Raw genomic sequence first — 24,106 nt, forward strand, 5'->3', positions numbered from 1 at the left:
TTATTCAGCTCAGTTCAATTCAGTGTTGATTAATTTGCTTTAGTTAATTTAGTTCAAAACATTGAGTGTGTTTACATGCACATCAGTAAGCTGATAACTCACAAATATCAGCTTATTTAAATAACCAGTTTTGCTCGTTTACATGCAAACCAGTAAACTGACAACAAGTAAACCGCATTTACATTACTTTATTAATAAACCAGGTTATTTCCTTGTAGTGACGTCAAAAATAATAATTTCTGTATCTGACTTATGGCTCATATTATCCCTCATGCAGTTACAGATGCAACGTTTTGGCTGAACGGTAACAGTTTACAATATGGGTGCACTAATATCCATTAATTAATGTTTAATTAATGCACAGATAATCATGAGTTAATATATTAATAATGATGAACTAACCCATTTATGAAACTGCATCAGCAACTAATGAAGATTCTACATGATTAATAGATTAAGTAATCATTAAATTGTTATTAGTTAAATGTATCATAATGTATTAATTCCTTATAATGTAAATTAATGTGTTAATTACCACAAGGGGTCAAAGCCATGGATTTCAACTTCCAACTGTCTGCTTTAATGAATCATTTGCTAATGATTTATAAAGGTATCATTATGTTATGACTTTACTTATTGGGGTACATGACTATGGGACTACAGAGGCTGTCAAGGGACATTAAACATCATCACGCCTAAAATAGGGTGACTAGACGTCCCTGTTTTCCGGGGAAAAATCAACAGTACAGTATTTCTTTTTTGTTTGTTTGGTGGTTGTTGTTTTTGTTGTGTTTTAGATTTGTGTGATATTTTGACCACTCAAATAGGAAAATTTCCATTTCAGAAAGCTGGTCTTAGCCTAAAATGTAAGCCCAATCTGCTTTTACAGCCTTGTTATGCTCAAAAGTGTGCTCTCATAAACTAGTATAACTGAAACATTCTGGAAAAATGTTTTAAGATAAAAACTAAAAGAGTTGTTGGAAGCGTAGTGACGTTGAAGTCAACCTTTTTTCAGTCGACTTTGGTCTACTTTTTTACTTCTGGCGACTGCATTAAGGTTTCAAAAATCATAAATGTTGTGTTCATCTGTGAAAATTATCTTGATGGACAAACCGTGCAAGTATGATTAACTTTTGTTGATCACAGAGCTTGTTTTTTGTGATAATCTATAAAGCAGCTTGTCATTATTTCAGCTTATTTTTTTCATGTTTTGTTAGTGTTAGTGCAGTAAACCAATAATATTGTTGAATATTAAGTGTCACCAGCTAAGCAAGCCAGAGGTAACAGTTGCAAGGAACCCAAACTCATCATATGACAGAATGGAGAAAAGCTATTTTAATGCAATTTTAATAAATAGTATGCTAATAGGAACATTATAGTGTCTATATATCTATATCTAATAACGTTTCTTGATTTTGAACAGTAAAAAAAATAAAAAAATAAAATAAATGAAAAAAACATGGCTCTCATGAGCCTCCGTACACCGGTGTCCCGGATGTGCAGCGCAGATGAGAGCGCCTGCGCAGTCCTTAAATCTATACATCATACGGCTCGTCAGCACAACTGCTGAGTTGTGGTAGGATGTTATTCAAATCAGCTGTGTCTGCTAGCGGCACACTCACTCACACACTCATTTAAACTCACAGCTCCGCTTCATTCACAGGCCTGCTCAGTTATGAACATGACGCCGTTTTTAACGAGTTTTATTTATTTGGCGTTGTTATGCAGTTGGATAAGCTGTGATAATGACACTGAAGAGGATGAGCACGCCAAACACACATACACGGTGGAGATGTTCAATGATGCCGTCTCTACTGCTCCACACTTCGTCATGTTCTACGCGCCCTGGTAAAACTCAACACCTTAAACAAACATTTCATTGTATTCAGATATACATAAAGTGATAAATGTATGGATATTAGTGCCGTTGTGTTAGTTTTGGGTTGAATTGCTGCAATGTTCGAAGTGACTAACGTTAAGTCCATTAGCCTCTTTAATCTTCACCCCTTAAAAAAATAGAATGACGTGTAAGTTATGTAAAGTTTCTAATGCATGTTTATGCACAAAGCACTGCCTTTTGATATTAGAGTGATGCTGATGATAATGGACTTTGGTGAAAAGTAAAATTCCTGTAGTCATAAAGTTTTAGTGTACGTGGCAGAGCATGAACGCATTCGACATCACTTCCTCATCCTTTTTAAGTTTACCCCCCCCCCCCCCCAAATAAAATAAAATAAATAAATAATAATTAAATAGCTACCATATTGTTAAAAAAATAGTGCATTGGTAATAATACAGGGGTTCATTTTTGGGATGGTTCTGTGATGGTGATATTTTTTTCAGTTCTTTTTTGGAAGAAAAAAAAAAAAGGTGTGTATGTATCAGTTAAAAGTATTGTATTGTTCACCATGATTTGAGGCATGTAAGTTGCATGTATTCTTTACAACACCTTTGATGAAATTCAATCCAAACAGCCATTTTTATATTTATTTGGAATTTCAGAGCCATCAGTGCTAAAACAGACAGACACACTACGTGATTCTAAACTAGAAACAACAATAAAGAGTTTGTCCTCCATTCTAATTAATGGTGTTTGGCAAGTACTATTATTATTGCTTTCTTCTTCCCAAAATGAATGAATGTTTACTTATTACCCACAAGCTTGAATGTTGCATATCTTTAAAAGGTTTTTATGAACTAAATTTATTATTAGGGATTTTTGGGTGTTCACTAGGAAGGTACTAAACAGTAAATCCTTTATTTTATTTAAATTTATTTTCTATTGGGATTATTTCTGTGTTCTACACTTTATTGTATGCACTTTTAAATTATATATGTATATAATAATTTTATTTTTTACTTGAAGGGATTCACACGCAATTCAAATTCCCTTTACTTCACCAATGAACTTTATAACTTTAGCAGATTTAAAAAGTTACTTTAGTTAGTTATGGAACACTGTGCTCTTTATGTTGTGAAACCTTTGTAATATGTGACTGAATATGTAATGGAGTAGTAGTAAATAGTATGCTAAAAGTGTTTAAATGTGTTTGTGATGTGCAGGTGTGGTCACTGTCAGAGGTTGCAGGGGACATGGAATGAGCTGGCAGAGAAATATAACAGTATGGAGGATCCTCCAGTGTATGTTGTGAAAGTCGACTGCACAAAAGACACTAAGTTTTGTTCCAGTGAGCATGGGATCCGTGGATACCCAACGTAAGCATTACTGCCCCTATAGTACTCTGTTATTACACACCATGGTCCTCACACAAAACAAAAAACACATTGAGATAGAAAAAAATTCAAATGTTGTGTACTTTGATGACTTCAGCTGAATTATGACACTACTGTCTTTAAAAAAAAAAAAAATCTTTGTATTGATAAGTGTTCCACGTATCACTGTTAAAGGGATACTTTACCTGAAAAATAAAATTGTCATCATTTACTCACCCTCATGTTCTTTCAAACCTGTAAGACTTTTGTTCATCTTCGGAACACAAATCAAGATGTTTTAATGAAATCTGAAAGTTTTCTGTCCCTCCATTGACACACTATGCAGTTCCCACTTTTTGACGCTTTGTTCATAAAGAAATTGTAAAACTAATCCATATATGAATTGTGTGGATTAGTCTAAATTCTGAAGAGACAGTATTGCTTTGTATGATGAACAGATTTATTGTAGGCTTTTATTCACATTAAACATTCATTAACTCGCATATAAGATATGGTAAATGGAATTTCATGCTTGCTTGACACGTGAGAACCAATGAGGTTCATTCTTGTGTTGCGCTGCCATTTAAGCTTTCGCAAGAACCAATGAAGTTTGTTTTCGTGTCAAGCAAGTACAGTTAAGCTTCGGTTTTATGTTCGCTGATCAGTGTTTATTGTTTTAAGCTGCTTTGAAACAATCTGCATTGTATAAAACACTATACAGTAACATTACTTGACTACTGTGTGTGTGTGTCTGTGTGTGTGTGTGTGAGTTTATTTGCATGATTTATAATCACCTGACTTGACTGTCATGTGCTTCAGGTAAATGTTAAATATGGTTTGATTAATCATTGACTAACTAACTTTGTTCTGTTACAGTCTGAAGCTGTTTAAACCTGAGCAGGAGTCTGTGAAGTATCAGGGCCCAAGAGATCTGCAGGCCCTGGAGAGCTGGATGCTGAAAACCCTGCAGGAGGAACCTGAAGTAAGATCACAAAACTGATGAATTTTGTAAGAGATTTTGATTCTGTCTTCACCTGGTGTGAGTGCAGGACAATAACCTCTCCCCTCCAGCAACCTGTCTCACACAAGATCACTGCAATAGCAAAAGACAACAATCGAGTTAGTTCCCGGTGGATGAAATCAAGTTCATATTTTTCTTGTCTGAGAAGCCATTTTACTTGGATATTTGTCACAATAGAAAATAACTATCACAACTTCAGTTTAATACCGACTTTAACTCTTTCCCCGCCAACGTAAAAAAAAAAAAAGGTTCCCCGCTAGCGCCAGGGTTTTTGACCATTCTCATTAAAAATGTAATAGTCCATATAATATTTTGTTTTATGAATGTCTGAGCATGCAATATATCAAAAGAAAGAGCTGATCCTCTTCTTTTAAACATTTTTTTTATTATTATTATAGCTTTATGCATTCTTTTATCAACCCTTGCATGGGTAAGTTTCATTAAAACAAAAGCAACATTTTGAACAAAAAGCCAAGAATCAAATTTTTGTAAAACTGCATTCAGATCAGATTCAGAACGATTATCAAACAGATAGACTAGATTTAGCCCATCAACACCCCCAATGCTTGCACAGTCCTGTAGCTCGCCCTGGGTCCACATTTCATTCAGTAACATTATATAGTTTGGATTTATGTGATGTTTAACGTTGATGATCATGTTATTTTTCATGTGCATCTGCATATGATCGCTTGTTTTACTCCATCTTCCTCTTTTGTGTTTTGATCAGAAGATTCTGTACTCATTCAGAAGATGTGTAATAGTGCCCCCTAGCATTTAATAGTGAAAACACAGAAAACTGAAAAACTGAAAAATTCTGTGTTTGGCAGGGAAAGAGTTAAACGCATTTTGTGTGAATCTTGGTCAATGTGAAAACATCCACACAGCATTATGCTGCCACCACCATGCTTCACTGTAGGGATTTAATGAGCCTGGTGCCTCCAGACAACGCTTGCCATTCAAGCCAAAGAGTTCAATCTTTGTTTCTTCAGACCAGATAACTTAAGCTTGGAACATACTCTGCAAAAACAAAGAAATTTGTTTGTTTTCTCGAGGTGGCAAGAACAAAGTTTGCTATGGCCAGTACATTCCATACTTCACGAGAAAAGCAGGTGCCGATCATCTGCGTTTCTCCGCATTAACCACACCCACTTTAAATGTATGACCAATAACACTATATAGTTCTCGGACACCCGCAAGAAAAAAGTTCTGCTCAGGCGATGTGTTGAGAACAAGCTGCGAGAACTCCCAAACCAGGGTTTCGAGAACAAAATGACGTAATTTTGTTCTTGCAGCCCTGGGAGCGAGAATTTTTTTTTCTCCGTTCTTGCGGAGTATGTTGCAGCCTTTAGTATCTCATGGACTGAGAGTCCTTCAGGTGGGCTGTCATGTGCCTTTTACTGAGGAGTTGCTTCCGTCTGGCCACTACCATACAGACCTGTATGTGCTGCAGAGATGGTTGTTCTTCTCTCCACAGAGAAATGTCGGAGCTCTGTCAGAGTGACCATCAGGTTCTTGGTCACCTCCCTGATTGCTCAATTTGGCCGGGCGGCCAGCTCTAGGAAGGGTCCTGGTGTTTCTAAACTTTTTCCATTTACGAATGGAGGCTACTGTGCTTTGACACCTGCAATGCTGCAGACATTTTTCAGTAACCTTCCCCAGACCTGTGCCTAGATACATTCCTGTCTCAGGTATACAGACAGTTCCTTGGACTTCATGGCTTGGTCTAGTGCCTGACACTAGAGGCTGCAGTCTTTGCCTCCCATGCCGGAAACGCTGGTTTGGATCTCTGAGCGGTACAAGTAGAGCAAGAGGGGTTATACGCACTTCGAATAAACCGAGATATCAAATAGTTTTCTTAAAATGATATCTCTTAAAATGTCACTATTACACTTGTTCATATGTTGTCTTTCACTCATTACACCACAGGAGCCCCAGAGTGAACCCGAGCCACCCAAAGTTCCGGAACCCAAACAGGGCCTGTATGAACTCACAGCCAATAACTTCAAATCACACATCTCTAAAGGTAGTAGCTCACAACCAAACTTTAAATTATCACATTCACACAGATTTTATATTAAAAGTTTATCTTTACAGTTGCATCACAACATAATTGTAATGTGATATCTTACAGTGTTATATTGGTAAACAGTTCATCCATAAAATTAAATTTATATATTTCATTGACAGACAGACATAAAAATAATCGTATGATCCAAGCTGTTTCAGAAGTTCAAATGTGCAGTTTCTTTTGACCATATTTGATGTGGCTATGTATGTAATTTGATCAATGTTTATATGTGAAAAAAAAAGTTTCATTCAATCGGTTGTACATTGAATCTCTTCACAAGATTGATTAAACCGCTTGATTCATTTGGGTTTGTTTTACTATACTTTTATAGCCTTTTTTTATTCTTAAATTTTTTTCTTGCCTGGATTTTACACTGATTATTACTTTGAAAGCCTGAAAACATAACTATATATACTAGGGGTGGGAATCTTTAGTAAACCTTGTTGTTCCATATGATTCTAGAAGTTACGATCTTATTACAAAACGATTTTTATTAAAATTCTACTTTTTTTAATTATTTTTATTAATAAATTAGTTTACTTACTTGAAAATAAAATAAAAATCTTAATCTTTTTTTCATTTAATTACATTTGTAGTTAAATAAAAAAGCACTTTTTAAATAAAATATAAATACAAACACAAATGTTAAGAATTTAGTTGTATGTTAAGAATATTCTTTATAAGTGTGTGTATATGTGTGTATTTATGTGTGTATATATATTTATATATATAATATTATCTTTTTTTATTTTTCTTTATGACAATTACTTTGGCAGGAAGTGTGAATTATAGTCTTGGCTTTGGTACAGTTTTAGCCCTTCTTTCACCCCTTTTATTCTACACGTTCCGTCCGTTAGCCAAATAACCGATTCCTGTTTTGAGGAGAGGCAGGAAATTATGCTCTAGCTTTGCAGAGCTGTTTATGTTTCCCACTTTCAGCTGTTGGAAGCATGTAAAATGTTGCATAAACCTAATGTGGTTCTCACCAAGTTTGTCTTTTACTCTTTATTAATTATTATTACTCTTTACAATCTTTATTTATTGTGCTGTCATTTGTGTAATGCTTAAATCAATATACTTCCACATTCAGGACTGTTACTGTGTATACATTACACATTTCAGTTGATAAGTAGCTCTGTAACATCATATGGTTGTGGGTGGGATGACTTTTAGAGTAGGGTTGGGTATCATTTGAATTTGAGTGATTCTAGCTCTCCATATCGAGCCCGGTTTCGATTCCAATATGGTCTTTTTGTAAAACATTTTGTTGCTATCCTACATGTGACCTAGATCTTGCTGTTGCATTTTGTGTTTTAACCTTGCCATTGTCATCTGCAGGTTCTCACTTTGTGAAGTTCTTTGCTCCGTGGTGTGGCCACTGCAAAGCCATGGCTCCTACATGGGAACAGCTCGCCACCAGCTTTGAGCATTCAGACAGCGTCAAGATCGGCAAGGTGAGAGGCCATCATGGTTTCACTATTTCTATTCTCTATGTTGTAATTTAAATGCTGTTTTCTGAATTATTTATTTGTTTGCTAAAGGTGGATTGCACACAACATTATGAAGTGTGTTCAGAAAATCAAGTTCGTGGTTATCCCACGTTGCTCTTCTTCAGTGATGGAGAGAAGGTAAGGACATCTAGCATCTGAATAATACTGTTCAAAAGATTGGGGTTAGTTAGGTTTTTTATGGTAATATGTATGTGTATATATATATATGTATATATATATATATATATATATATATATATATATATATATATATATATATAATCTGCTATTGCTATGTGTCGAGTAAGGAAGGAATTGAGTAGCCTGACACTAGAGTGACCGCGGACTTCTGTTATCTGCCGGCCACAAGTTTTGAGGCTGTCTACACTAGAGACATCAAAGTAAACACAAGATACAATTTTCTTTCTGAACCAGGTCATGAGGATGTTGTATTGCAGCGTTCATTGTAGAATGTAGCATCGCAATGCCCCATTTGTGGTGACTCATGACCCGTTTAATCTTTGATGGAATGTCATGTACCCGAAGCTGAATATCTTTCCCCATGATATGCGTCAGTCATGGTCCCACATCAGCTAAACACCGTTTCCGCCTGCTACAGTAGTCATGCCCCAAACTCACTCTTAGAAGGTTTGCATTGACGTCACTTTCCCGCCAGAATACACCCCCTCAGCTGGACTGAGCGGCAAAAGAGCTGTTGCGTGACATGATTTATATGAGAGAATTTTCATTTTTGATCTATCCCATGATTTACTCACCCTCAAGTCATCCTAGGTGTATATGACATTCTTCTTTTAGATGAATAAAAGTTTAGTTAAATTAAAGTCCTGGCTAATCCAAGCTTTATAATGTCAGGGATTGTTGCTCTGTTTTTAAGGTCCATAACAATGCATCTTCTTCGTCAAATAACTTGCTCCACACGGCCCCAGGAGGTTAATAAATGCCTTTGGAAAAGAATTGATGTGTTAAAGAAAAATCCATATTTAAAAATGTATAAAGTAAAGTTTCGGCTGATCGCCATATTAATCCAATGGGATTGTGTTGGAGTCACCCAATCCAAATGTAGAGACAAGAATGTCGTGCATCATGTCCACAAAACCATGATAAAATGCAATTACTGTTTACACCAAACAATAATGATAAGCTGTACACTTGATTTATGCTTTCAGATCGATCAGTACAGAGGAAAGCGCGATCTGGACTCGTTTAAAGAGTTTGTGGATAATCACGTGAAAGCTGCTGAATCTAAAGATGAACCTGTGATTAAGAAGGAGCACGCTCACGAAATCCCACCCAGCGCTGAACCTGACAAAGAGGAGGTGTGTGTCTGTTTTAGTTTTCTCACAGTACGGGTTTTGTTTGCAAATTTCCTGCTTGGCAGCATAGAGATTTCATTCGTTTGTATGTGCGGGCAGATGTTTCAACGGCGAGCTGCAGACTTTGGCCCGTAGACACAAATCTGCATCTTGAAACTGAGGTAGTAATTATGGGCAGAGCAGCTATTTCCTCCTGCTGATGCAAATGTACATGTGTGCGTGCGCTTGGGTTGGTGGGCCGGGGTGGGCGGGGAACTTAAAGAGCTGTTATTTTGTTTTGTTAATTGGCTTTCCTGTCTAAGCTTGTCTTTTATAAAGGGATTCTGGCCAGCTGGAATTGTTGGATGGCTAAAAAAAAACGTCCCTCAAGAGCTCGGTTTCATATTTCTGGAATTTTTTTCCGATTAAGAATAATTTTAAAAGAAACATGTTAGGCTGTGTTCAGAACTGGTGTTGTAATTAGGGAGACTAGCCAGTTTCCCAGAGAGGTATTTAAACTTCAGCAGGATATGGTAGCCTTTGGAGATTCTGTAGGGTTTATACCATGAGCAGTTCTTCCCTGTAACACGAATGATGTGCTATTAGTGTATTTAACACATTAGTTAACAAGGAACTCAATCTAAAAGTGTATAATGTGTACAACATGTGCTCCCACTAAAAAAAATGTCATTTTGTTTCTCTCAGTCTAATGTTCTGGTCTTGACTGAGAGCAACTTTGATGAGACAGTTGCCAAAGGACTCTCCTTCATCAAGTTCTATGCCCCATGGTAAGTGTAAGTAGGGTCTTATTTGACGTTTTGACTGGTAATTTTTCAATGGTTTTGTTTAGTGTTGAGGATGGTCAAAATATACAAAATAGTTAATTTGTATATTTTAATATTTTAAAAAAATATTATATTTAAAAAATATATAATTCAGCTTTAGTTTATTTCTAGTTAGTAATCTTACTGCTTAAACTAAACAAATGTAAAACAAAAAAGCGACTGAAATGTTGCCCTAAGCCCTGATCAGACAGAATGCCTTTTTCAGGTTTGAAAATACGAGGCGCACCGCACTGCCTTTTTTTGGTTGCCGTTTTTTAATTTAGAAAATAGCATTTTTTTTTTTTTATGTTGCTAGGCAAAATGAATCAGCTGTAACAAGGACACCTTAAAATGTTGTAACCATTTTTCCCCCCACTGTAGTCATCTTCAAACACTTTGAATTTATGCAGTAAGTCTCCTGAAGTTTGTATCAGTATGTTTCATAATGTATAACTTTTGGTTTAGTCAATTAGCAAATATGGCAATAGAGGGATTGCCATGCTAATCTCGGACTAAATCGGCCACCGTAGGAGTTAAAACGAAATTGGAATTGAGAGGAACTGAAACTAATATTCACTGGATGGTCATATACCTTTTCACCGCTAGATGGGGGAAAATATCACACAGTAGCTGCGTTTCCATTACAGATTTGCGAAAAACTTTTGCAATATTTCTTAAATGTCAATTAAAAAACTATTGCGAAATGACAGCGTTTCCATAGCTGCAGTTATGCGACTAAAACATATTACTTTCCTCTCGCGATATGCCATTCCAAAATGATGGCACTTGGTAGGTTTGTACATCTCATCCACCCCACTAGCCATTATTTTTATTGGAAGGAGACGTGTGTGTTATCCAAGCATTAATGGCAAGGATGGCAGATTAATGGCAGATCTGCTTCAAGGTCTTCATGATAATGTGGCATTTCTGTGTTTAGAATCCAGTATTCCTGTAATTCTATTGTCTTTTATGAGTTTAATAAATAACTCTCTCATCTTCTCTCCAAACAAACCATCATCTGTAAAGAATGATCGACTTTTACACGTGCCAGGTTGACGCATATAGAGAAGATCAAAATGTTAGAACTTGCATGGTAACTCAAATGTTTTTTTGTTTTGTTTTTTACTCCTTTCGTTATTTTGGCTAGATTTTTCGTTTTTTGGACATATGAACTGAATTTAGAAATGCTTTGGAAAAGAAAAAAATAGGCATTTAATAAACAAAATAGGTTTTTTGAAATGAAGACAGCATTTAGAGTGAGTGCATACAAAATAATTAGTTCCCTGAGTCCACAAATAAAAGTAGACCGTTTATAGTTTAGGCTATAATTATGTCTTGAACGTATCTGTATAGCTAAACACGACAGAGTATTGCGAGGTTTCTGCTGTCTTAAAGGAAGAAGGAAAAAACGAGAAAATGTTGGCGCTTTTAACGGCGGTGGGTTAAAGAAAACAGTCTAACTACGAAACTAAATAGGCTACGTTTAGGCATAAACATTAGCTTGTAATATTATTATTTTAATTTATATGTTGATTATCCAAAGTGAGTAGCATGAGTAAGAAATAAGATTCGCAATATGTTTGAGATGGGGAGTCACATGATTTTGACCACTTCGAGTTTTTCTTAATTTTTTTTTCGATTTGTATAAATTGTACTTTTATTTTGATCGATATTTCCTCAATTAATTGCCTGTATATTAAATAAGAAGCAAACCAAGATCGTCTGGAATGACGTGCGTAGCTGGCCTGTTTCTTCGGCCTTTGAGTAAGGCTTTGGATAATTCTGTTTTAATACATTTTTTTGAATATGTCTTAATTACATTAGGCCTATATATTATTTGTGGCTGCATCGGGGTCCCTCATTACTAGGTTAAAGTTACCCCACTGTCCTTATGAAGAGAAAATGTCCTTTTAACTACATTATATCTTGGTAAGTTATTACGACACAATTGAGTGGAAAATATAGACTAATATATAGGCCCTATGTTGCAGCAATGCGGCACCGCACCTGTAAATGCGGAAAAAACGTTTCCATTGCAGTTTTGGGAAAATGTCCTTTTTCGAATTGCCTGAAAAACCACCTCATGAGAGCGTAAACTTTTTTGCGATATTTGGGAGTTTTTGCGAAATTTCTGCGTTTCCATTGGGCATATTTTCAAATCACAATTTTGAATTTGCGCAATTTGAAGGGTAATGGAAAAACGCAGCTAGTGTAGCTTTAATGATTAGAAAGGGGGTTACATCTGAATATGTTGAATAATATTAATTTGTTGTTTTGCATGTTTTTGCTTTGTGCGACGTCTCCTGCCATTTAAATGCCGTTTAGCAAAGCTATGCTGATGCTTTTGATTTGCTCTGGTTTGAATTTGCAGCGCACCACGTCTGTCAATCACAGCAATCAATGTTACCACTGAAAGCTTTATGCTACAATCTGGCTGAGAGTTGCCACCATGGCAAGTGATATAAGTTCTGTTTCAGTACTGGAAATAAGAAATATGATCAAAGTAAGCCATTACATTACTTTAATAAAGTATTTGAAATAGTATCACTACTACTTATTAGGTGACTTGACTTAATAGGGGGGGGGCTTCCCAATTCTTATTTATGCATCCTCGTTTCCTTTCCTAGCTTCCTTTCCTCGAAAAGGAAAAGACGCGAGGGCGGAGGAATTGAATCAAGTGAATTGATGCATCCTCGCTCCCTTTAACGTCACTTCAAAGCGGCGTCAATTAATGATGACACGGCTGGATTTATTCAGGATTCTTGAACATTAGAGATAACTATTTATATTGTAAGCTTCAGCCTCCACAAAATACCACATTTGTCCATATTTTAACCAATATTACCAGTTATTATTAACAATGAATTCCAGTTATTAACTGCTTTTTCGTTGTATAATATTAGTTTCTATTTGTTTCTTTCATTTTCTTGTGCTTTGATATAATTTTGTAACTGTCAGGTGTACTGACATAATAATAATGATTAATAAACTGTGGCACGATGTGAAGGGGGAGGATAATTAATGCTTGGGTCACGTTTAGTCGATAAAACACTTCCGCAAAGGCTACTCCTGTGTATCCTCGCTCATGACTCCTCAGGAAGCCTCCTCACTCCTCCATCCTCGCCTCCTCGCGGTGCAATTAGAGAATTGAGATCTTCTACAAGATGGCTGAGCTCCATCGGTTTCTGGGTCATAGGATGAAGGAGGAGCGAGGAAACGAGGAGGGATATTGAGAAGCACCCATTGTAACTTGTAATCTGTAACGTATTACATTTCTAAAGTGACCTTCCCAACACTGAGCATTGATAGAGAAAATCACCTTTTGAAAGTAACCTGATGCTTCAAATAAAGGTTATGTTGATTACATCATTACACCAGTAGGTGGAGACAAGTGACTGTTAAAAAATGTATTTGTCATTGTATCGTTCAAGAGATTGGTTTCATCACTGGAGGAATCAGTGTTTTGGAACTAGTGAAGACTTTTATAAGCAAGTCATTGAATCATTCATTAAAATTTTGTTAGAACCTAGAGTAAAAATCATGTTATTTTGTTTACTCACTTTAGAAAAATACTTTTAATAACTTTTTTATTTTTATTTTTTAGTATTATGGTTTAAACAAGATTTTAGATTTTTAAACTGCATAATTACAGTTTGTTTCAAATTATGCTTCCTCTAATTTAAAATTAACCTTTTTTTTTCTTTTAGAGATAAATCAAATGACAGACTAAACAATGATTTTTCTTTTCCTATTGCCAATCCTTGTGCAATGACATGTCTGTGTGTGTGTATATATTTCCATGCACGCACACGTGAACACAGTGTGCTTCCCTCCCCTATCTGTTCCTCTTGATCAGCCACTAAGGAAGTGTTAAGATGATCAAAGACCCGCCTGTCTCTGATTTGCTGAGATCTTCCCCTCTCGTTCAGCCACTCACGCGATGTGCCTGTGTGTTTTAGGTGTGGTCACTGCAAGAACCTGGCCCCTACCTGGGAGGATCTATCCAAAAAGGAGTTTCCTGGTCTGACTGATGTAAAGATTGCTAAAGTGGACTGCACAGTAGAGAGAACAGTCTGCAACAGATTCTCTGTGAGTTTTGCTCATATAGTCTGGAATACAAAGTCATGGTCTGTGGGGGAGGGATTGTGAATGTTTGAGGGATGGGGTCGACATAACTTCATACTAGTGGCAAAAAGTCATAAAAAAAAAAAAAAATGAGGACATTTTTGGCCGGTTTCATAAGCTAGTGTGCCGTCTACCAGGAATGGAAATTTGAACCCAAATTTCACAACTTTTTTCCATCTAATGTTTTTTTTTTTTTTTAGTGGACAAAAAGGCTTGGAATTTAAATCCTAGTTTTACTAAGTTATATTTAAAGTTATATTTTTATCATGGTGTAATGGTTAATCTGATAATCACAAAAATCTGAATTATTGGACTTTAACCTATAAGGAAAAATCAGAAAAAATGTCAAATTGTACAGCTGCCATGGTTAATTTTACTAATTTACTAGTCTAGTTTCCTGATTTATAATGAAAATGAACACACTACATTTATGTAGAGAGTAACTCAGTCTTCTCTCAAAAGCTAAAACCAGAAAGTAGTAATTCCAAAAATTCAAAATTGTTAAATTCTGCTAAAGCAACATAAAATACGGTTTTGTCAGTCACACAGAAGTTACGTACATGAATTTATATTGTAACGATAATCACAAAGTATATAATCGAGACTCGAGATCCATGATTGGATTTATTACAGTTCATCACTGCATTTAGATTTAGTTGCAGCAAACAGCACAAGTGGTCACATGTAGAAATACAGACCCCTTGTATTTGATTTTCAGAATTTCTCAGTGGAGGTCACTAAACTCCAGCTTACGTGTTTGTGTTTTCATATCATCTGTGCTTTATTCACAGTGTAGAGAGAATGTGTGTGCATGGTTGCCAAATTGTGAATATTTAGTAAAACCAGGGATACATTTTAAAGCAGCACTAGGTAACTTTTCAACCTTCATAATATATTTTTTAAGACTCTTGTGATGATAAATCGACTTACAATAGGTTGAATGACACGTCTGCCATAGCCTGATGGGGTCTGTATAGTTTTTAATCGTACTTTTAAACTTCGGGTTTCGGGTAGTAACCCGAGAAAAAGAATAGAACTACAAAATTCGACTGCTTTACGGCATATACGTCACTTCCACCAACACACACACTTCCTTACATTCGGACGTGCGAGCCCAACTTTGTTCGTCGGATAATATAGTCATGTCCGAAGCAGCAGAGACAAATAAGAAAGAAAAGGTTTTGTTGGAGGAAAGCAATAAGAGGAAATGAAAAAATGATGGGATTAAAGGCAGGACGAGGATCAAAATGTGACCAGGGTTTGCTCGTCGGCGTGAGCTGAAGGAGGCGTGCCCGACCGATGCTGTCATGCTTGTTACGGTGAGCTACCACTCAAACATTGAACTGAAGTATCATATAGATTCTGTAAAACGGTAACCAATAGACTACTATAATGACGCTGGCTTGTAAACGTGAGCATCGTGATTATTTGTCGTTTGAAAAAAATAAAACCCATGAAATTATATTCATATGACATGCTGAAACATATGCCACTGACTGTAACGTTACCTGGGATGAAGACATTTCACACGCGCCGCCAGAAGAACTGTTCAGGGGAACTGTTAGTGCTGCACCGACCCGCGGGACGCTTTTATGAAGTTATTTGGCCCGCACCGCACCACTGTATATATTTTTACAACACGCCGCGCACCCGCGATCATTAAATAGACATACGGGGTCCGCGGGTTATGAGACGAACCGCGCATCACTAGTTCAGGGCTATCAGGGTTGTCATGTCAACAAATGCACGCGCGATGGCATCCCCTGTTGTAGGATGACTGAGCTTACGACAGTAGTTGAGGACATTATTTTTTCCAAACTGTAGGGGGACCCCGAGAGCAAAAGTAGCCAAGTGGGGCTTTAAAGAGCAGGGAAAGTATCCTTTTAAGAGAAAAGCACTGATTGGAAGATTTAATCACTTGACGTCTGGCAACCCAGAGAGTGAAGGCTCATAGAAGCTTGTGAAAAACAGTTTGTAAAGGCGGGCGTACACGGTGCGATTTTTGCTGTCATACGAACTCTCAGACGATTTTCTTCTCTCGGGAGATATCACATGGACATCGCGGAAGCTCATATTTGTTGTGGCTCGCAGCGTGTGAGAGGAAATTCGAAATGAGCCGAGCATGTTAGGAGCACCTCCCGACCTTACGATCATTTTTAAGCATGTTTAAAAAAAAATCGACAGCCTATGGCTGTCCCCTATTGCAAAATCATGCACAACCACGCCATATAGGCTCAAATCTATAAGTATTACAGTGCCTTGCGAAAGTATTCGGCCCCCTTGAACTATGCGACCTTTTGCCACATTTCAGGCTTCAAACATAATGATATGAAACTGTAATTTTTTGTGAAGAATCAACAACAAGTGGGACACAATCATGAAGTGGAACGAAATTTATTGGATATTTCAAACTTTTTTTAACAAATCAAAAACTTAAAAATTGGGTGTGCAAAATTATTCGGCCCCTTTACTTTCAGTGCAGCAAACTCTCTCCAGAAGTTCAGTGAGGATCTCTGAATGATCCAATGTTGACCTAAATGACTAAAGATGGTAAATAGAATCCGCCTGTGTGTAATCAAGTCTCCGTATAAATGCACCTGCACTGTGATAGTCTCAGAGGTCCGTTTAAAGAGCAGAGAGCATCATGAAGAACAAGGAACACACCAGGCAGGTCCGAGATACTGTTGTGGAGAAGTTTAAAGCCGGATTTGGATACAAAAAGATTTCCCAAGCTTTAAACATCCCAAGGAGCACTGTGCAAGCGATAACATTGAAATGGAAGGATTATCAGACCACTGCAAATCTACCAAGACCTGGCCGTCCCTCTAAACTTTCAGCTCATAAAAGAAGACTGATCAGAGATGCAGCCAAGAGGCCCATGATCACTCTGGATGACCTGCTGAGATCTACAGCTGAGGTGGGAGACTCTGTCCATAGGACAACAATCAGTCGTATACTGCACAAATCTGGCCTTTCTGGAAGAGTGGCAAGAAGAGAAAAGTGTTGTTTAAAGTTTGCCACAAGCCACCTGGGAGACACACCAAACATGTGGAAGAAGGTGCTCTGGTCAGATGAAACCAAAATTGAACTTTTTGGCAACAATGCAAAACGTTATGTTTAGCGTAAAAGCAACACCGCTCATCACCCTGAACACACCATCCCCACTGTCAAACATGGTGGTGGCAGCATCATGGTTTGGGCCTGCTTTTCTTCAGCAGGGACAGGGAAGATGGTTAATATTGATGGGAAGATGGATGGAGCCAAATACAGGACCATTCTGGAAGAAAACCTGATGGAGTCTGCAAAAGACCTGAGACTGGAACAGAGATGTGTCTTCCAACAAGACAGTGATCCAAAACATAAAGCAAAATCTACAATGGAATGGTTCAAAAATAAACATATCCAGGTGTTAGAATGGCCAAGACAAAGTCCAGACCTGAATCCGATCGAGAATCATTGGAAAGAACTGAAAACTGCTGTTCACAAACGCTCTCCATCCAACCTCACTGAGCTCGAGCTGTTCTGCAAGGAGGAATGGGCAAAGATTTCAGTCTCTCGATGTGCAAAACTGATAGAGACCTACCCCAAGCGACTTACAGCTGTAATCGCAGCAAAAGGTGGCGGTACAAAGTATTAACTTAAGGGGGCAGAATAATTTTGCACGCCCAATTTTTCAGTTTTTGAGTTGTTAAAAAAGTTTGAAATATCCAATAAATTTCGTTCCACTTCATGATTGTGTCCCACTTGTTGTTTATTCTTCACAAAAAAATTAGTTTTATATCTTTGAAGCCTGGAATGTGGCAAAAGGTCGCAAAGTTCAAGGGGGCCGAATACTTTTGCAAGGCACTGTATTAGGCTATAGCTCAGTGGCTGCAAACATATAATGTACACACACACTCTTTCTCTCTCTCTCTCTCTTCCTCTGGTTGTTTCGGTTGAAAGGAATGGCTACTGTTCTCTGCTTTTTAAATCATTACCACACACATTTTTTCTTAATTGTTTGTATCTGAAGGTATAGCGGTAACATTGAAAGCTCCAGTCTCTGTGTTTAACGCGAAACGCTCATGTTATCGCCGCCGCTCGCTGTGCAGGGCAGTCGTGTCGTGTACCAGCTGATTTGATGCGATTTATCAAATTAACTGACTCATAGCGTCTGCAATGTCTCAGCCTCCCGAGTGTCCGAATTCGCACGGTGTACACCTGCCTTAACACTTTAGTCCTCCTTTTATATTTGGTTTCTTTTAACTACTATTCTTGCATCCAAAAAAAATGTTTTTCTTAATCAGATTCAATATTCATTGGAATCTTCATAGGATTCAAAAATCCTAAGTTTTTCATCAAATTAAGAAGGAAACATAATGGACTTTAAATTGGGGGTCTTTAGCTATGTACTAAAATTTTAATTCATCATTTGATTCAATGCACTTAATGTATAGCCTAGATGTGTGTTTTTACATTGTATTAAACAAAATACCTGCTTATAATTTACAGTTGTACCCAATAAATTGTAATTACATCTAATATATACACATTGCATTGTTGACCCTTCCCTCTAGGATTAGTTCACTTCAAAATGAAAATTTCCTGATAATTTTACTCACCCCCATCTCATCCAAGATTTTGGGGACTTTCTTTCTTTAGTCAATAAGAAATTAGGTTCTTTGAGGAAAACATTCCAGGATTGTTCTCCGTATAAATGTACTTCAATGGCAACCAATGGTTTAAAGGTCCAAATCAATGCAGTTTCAGAGGGCTTTACAGGCTTTGCACGATTCCCAGCCGAGGAATAGGGTCTTTTCTAGCAAAACCATGGGTCATTTAAAAAAATAACTCGTGTATATATATTATAAACTCTAATGCGTGACTTTGGTGATGTTCTCCTTCACGGCGTATGGCAGCATCACGTTGAAAAGGTCATGGCCATGACATGTTGAAGTATGGTCCCAGTGCTGAAAAACTCCATCTCATGTTCTCCTCCAACCCTGGCATATTCCTCAGCTGGGATCATGCAGAGTCTCTGAAGCCCTTTGAAACTGCATTGGTTCAACCTTCAACCCGTTGGTTGCCTTTGCAGTACATTTATATGGTGAAAAATCCTGGAATGTTTTCCTCAATTTCATTTCTTTTCGACTAAAGAAAGAAAGTCCCCAACATCTTGGATGAGATGGGGGGTGAGTTAAAAAATTTCATTTTGAAGTGAACTAATCCTAGAGGGAAGGGTCAACAATGCAATGTGTATATATTAGATGTAATTACAAATGAATTAGCTACAACTGTAATTATAAGCAGGTATTTTGTTTAAAGGGGGGGGGGGGGGTGAAACTCAGTTTCAGTAAATCTCATGTCTATCTTGAGTACCTATAGAGTAGTATTGCATCCTTCATATCGCCGAAGTCTTTAGTTTTATTATATTTATAAAATAAATATGGGCTGTACCGAGTCTTTCCGGAAAAAACAGAGCGCCTGGAGGCGTATCGTGTGAGCGGAGCTAAAGAATGACGAATGCGCAAAGCGGTGACGTCCTCAAGCGTGGAGAAACCCATGCTATCGATCTCAGCTAATAGATATGATCCAGAATCTAATTCGGAGGCTGAAATAGAAACAGCAACAGCAGGACGTCCGTCTCTGTGGAATCTACTGTATTTAGTGGCCTGTCAACATTTGTGTCTTTACTCGCAGTTTATGAGGACATGATTCGGTTTATGGACTATTGTATGCGACTAAACCTTAGCAGTAGCAAGCAAAACGGTTTTGCACGTCAGACTAGTGTAACGTTATACATAGAACAACAATAGAGTCCGTTAGCGCATTTGAATGACGAAGCACGTGATCGTGTCGTTTACTGATGTCTACTCACACGACGATAAGCAACAGCACAGACATTTGAAGCAGTTTTACTCACCGGCTGCTTCCAAAGCAGGACCGAACCTTTATCGCTGGGACCGCTCCGTCAAAAACACACTTCTTGGAGTGTGGAGATCCACTTTGCGATGCGACTGAAGCGATGTTGTGAAGCTTCCCGTCATTTCTGCGTTCAAATCGGTTCAAATGCAGCGCTGCCTTCCCGGAATGCTGTGCTGAAGCGTTGAAGTCGCTTAATGTCAAAGTGGAGGAATGAAGTGGAGCGCGGCACGGACTATAACCAACGCAAGTGTTCACGGATGACTGGATCTGCACCTGAGAGCAGTGTTTATGGACATGCATTTCCTCTCTCGCTCTAGTCACGCGCGTGCACACCCTACCGGGAGAAGAGCCCGTACGGCCCATACAAGGACCTTCCGCTCTATTAACGTCAAGCTGAGCCATACTCGAAAAAAACTCTCCGAAACTTGTGAGAAACCGGAAGGAGTATTTTTAACACAGAAATACTCCATCAAACGTCCAACATTAGTTTTTGAAACTTTGTCTATGTTTAGGATGGGAATCCAAGTCTTTAACCGTGTAAAAAGCTCAGTATGCATGAAACAGCATTTCACCCCCCCTTTAATACAATGTAAAAACACGCATCTAGGCTATACGTTAAGTGCACTGAATCAAATGATGAACTTAAATTTTAGTACAGGTCCTTCTCAAAAAAATAGCATATTGTGATAAAGTTCATTATTTTCCATAATGTAATGTTAAAAATTAAACTTTCATATATTTTAGATTCATTGCACACCAAATGAAATATTTCAGGTCTTTTATTGTTTTAATACTGATGATTTTGGCATACAGCTCATGAAAACCCAAAATTCCTATCTCAAACAATTAGCATATTTCACCCGACCAATAAAAGAAAAGTGTTTTTAATTTTTTTTTTTAAATCAACCTTCAAATAATTATGTTCAGTTATGCACTCAATACTTGGTCGGGAATCCTTTTGCAGAAATGACTGCTTCAATGCGGTGTGGCATGGAGGCGATCAGACTGTGGCACTGCTGAGGTGATATGGAGGCCCAGGATGCTTCGATAGCGGCCTTAAGCTCATCCAGAGTGCTGGGTCTTGCGCCTCTCAACTTTCTCTTCACACTATCCCACAGATTCTCTATGGGGTTCAGGTCAGGAGAGTTGGCAGGCCAATTGAGCACAGTAATACCATGGTCAGTAAAACATTTACCAGTGGTTTTGGCAGTGTGAGCAGGTGCCAGGTTGTGCTGAAAAACTAAATCTTCATCTCCATAAACCTTTTCAGCAGATGGAAGCATGAAGTGCTCCAAAATCTCCTGATAGTTAGCTGCATTGACCCTGCCCTTGATAAAACACAGTGGACCAACACCAGCAGCTGATATGGCACCCCAGAACATCACTGACTGTGGGTACTTGACACTGGACTTCAGGCATTTTGGCATTTCCTTCTCCCCAGTCTTCCTCCAGACTTTGGCACCTTGATTTCCGAATGACATGCAAAATTAGAGCAACAGTCCAGTGCTGCTTCTCTGTAGCCCAGGTCAGACACTTCTGCCACTGTTTCTGGTTCAAAAGTGGCTTGACCTGGGGAATGCAGCACGTGTAGCCCACTTCCTGCACACACCTGTGCAAGGTGGATCTGGATGTTTCTACTCTAGACTCAGTCCACTGCTTCTGCAGGTCCCCCAAGGTCTGGAATCGGTCCTTCTCCACAATCTTCCTCAGGGTCCGGTCACCTCTTCTCGTTGTCCAGCGTTTTTTGCCACACTTTTTCCTTCCCACAGACGTCCCACTGAGGTGCCTTGATACAGCACTCTGGGAACAGCCTATTCGTTCAGAAATTTCTTTCTGTGTCTTACCCTCTCGCTTGAGGGTGTCAATGATGGCCTTCTAGACAGCAGTCGGGTCGGCAGTCTTAACCATGATTGCGGTTTTGAGTAATAAACCAGGCTGGGAGTTTTTAAAAGCCGCAGGAATCTTTTGCATAGCTCGTTTAGAAAACCTTTTCATGATATGCTAATTTTCTGAGACAGGAATTTTGGGTTTTCATGAGCTGTATGCCAAAATCATCAGTATTAAAACAATAAAAGACCTGAAATATTTCAGTAAGTGTGCAATGAATCTAAAATATGAGTTTAATTTTTATCAATACATTATGGAAAATAATGAACTTTTATCACAAAATGCTAATTTTTTGAGAAAGACCTGTACATAGCTAAAGACACCTAATTTAAAGTCCATTATGTTTCCTGCTAAATTTGTTGAAAAATTTAGGATGGAAGAATTAGGAGAGATATTAGTGTTAAGGTTTAGAGTTTTTATTTTTTAAACTATGTTTTAGTCGTCTTGTCTCATCAACAATATTGCAGTTAGTGTTTAATGATGTCTATATTGTTGTCTCGAATTATTCATGAGAAAAAAATAATCTCAAACAGCGTTTCTTCTCATTTGTTAAATTTCTTTATGAAAGGAACACTAATCCCATCTAGTGATTCTAGTTGCTAATCATTATATTAGCAAATGTTAAGTTCTTTTGTGGAAGAAGCCAGTTTATTAGGCTTTTGTTGTTTGTACACGTATGGCCTGTAAGTAACCATTAATGAAATATCACATTATTAAATAATAAAAATAGTACATCCAAGTACATCCAGATTTAATTTCTACAACACACATTCATACTATATAGGGTGAATCTGGTACTGTTGCGAAGTACGTTCCAAATCAAATGTACTCCCTATTCAGGCACTGTGATTTTGGACAACTTGGAGTCAAAATAGATTTCAGTAGATTGACGCAAGCATGTTGCAAAGAAAAATTACTCAAATTAGTTTTAAACAATTTTTCTATACTGAATTTAATTTGTCTCAACTCTTACCTCTGCCTACAAATGCTGTCTAGATGGGCAGCTCACCACATTTTGAACACAGCCATTGACTTTGCTCCATTTTTAAATGGATACCTAAATGTATGTAAACTTTTGATCATTGTTCTCTAGGTGCGCGGATACCCAACACTCCTGATGTTCCGGGCTGGGGAACAGGGGGAGGAGCATAATGGAGGGCGGGACTTGGAGAGTTTGCACAGTTTTGTCATGAAGCAAGCAAGAGATGAGCTGTAACTCCTCCCTCATTTCCCATCTCACACACTTCATCTACAAGATAACACTATCAACATTCACTATACTGTCAGAAGGACTGCTTTTTCTTTTTTTGTTCTGTCCCACGCCTGCTGAAGTGAGGACACTCTTCCACATGAAAAAATGTGAATGTACATGATTTCATTTTGACCAGTTGATGAGATTAGCTAATACAACCATACACTTTTGATTTTTGCCCTTGCTCCTTGAAAGAAACCGTTGTGGGTATGTAAAAGACACCTCTTGAGATCATCACATCGCTTAAGGTGCATATTTTATAAATGTCAATTATGAGGAAATTCAGCTTAGTTTATGAATATCAACTAAGACAAAAAATGACCTCAGGGAGACCATCTAAAGAAAAGAATGACATGTACCTGTTGTCTTTTCTCTTTCTCTCAATTCAGTGTAAAGTATACTATAGGATACACACTTGCAAAACAGCACTTTGACCCTGTATGTGGTCTTTCAGTTGGAATTTCAAGTTTTTTTTTTTTTTGGTATTAGGTTTCAATTGGTTGTACATTGTTCAGAGGTTAAAAAGTGAACCAGACTAAGGTAGTTTGTTAGCAAGGTTGGGTAACCAGTTTAAATCAGCTAAGATCAAGCTTCTTCTAAAGCTTCTTAGATGCATATGACTGGGGTAGACACATTTTTAGACATATTGCCATTTATATGAATTATTTTTGGTAATTTCTCAATGATCAGAAAAGTGAACCAATGCAGAATAGATCATATGTTGTATAGTATAGTGACAGTTGATGGAAAAATTGTTTAATTTGAATTACAGTACAGGCTGTGTGAAGGGTAAAAACCAGATGCGGTACAGTAATTTTTTTGTTTTTTTTCCTAGAAAAGTTTGTTCTACAGATGTGACTCGTATTATTATTATTTTTATTTTTTTTTAAATTAGATTTGTCTTTTTAGACTGTTCCAGTCTCATTCTTTTCTCATTTTTTTTTTCTTCTGTAATGCAGTCTTGGTGGCTTTCACATAGTCAACCACTGTCAGTACGCTGATAGGACTT

The 24,106-nt window shown here is 37.6% G+C and overlaps 1 protein-coding gene across 1 annotated transcript; it reads left to right on the forward strand.

Annotated features, from left to right (window-relative positions):
- The first annotated feature begins 1,573 nt into the window (after nt 1-1,573).
- On the forward strand, nt 1,574-24,059 carry txndc5 (thioredoxin domain containing 5). The gene is made up of 10 exons (XM_067434302.1): nt 1,574-1,848; nt 3,064-3,216; nt 4,090-4,195; nt 6,161-6,257; nt 7,641-7,756; nt 7,844-7,930; nt 8,980-9,129; nt 9,811-9,893; nt 13,889-14,018; nt 22,939-24,059. The coding sequence occupies exons 1-10, from the start codon at nt 1,676-1,678 to the stop codon at nt 23,059-23,061; spliced, it is 1,218 nt and encodes a 405-aa protein (XP_067290403.1). The 5' UTR covers nt 1,574-1,675; the 3' UTR covers nt 23,062-24,059.
- The last annotated feature ends 47 nt before the right edge of the window (nt 24,060-24,106 follow it).

The sequence above is a fragment of the Pseudorasbora parva genome, chromosome 24 (genome assembly GCF_024679245.1).
Source record: "Pseudorasbora parva isolate DD20220531a chromosome 24, ASM2467924v1, whole genome shotgun sequence".
Taxonomy (NCBI): Eukaryota; Metazoa; Chordata; class Actinopteri; order Cypriniformes; family Gobionidae; genus Pseudorasbora; species Pseudorasbora parva.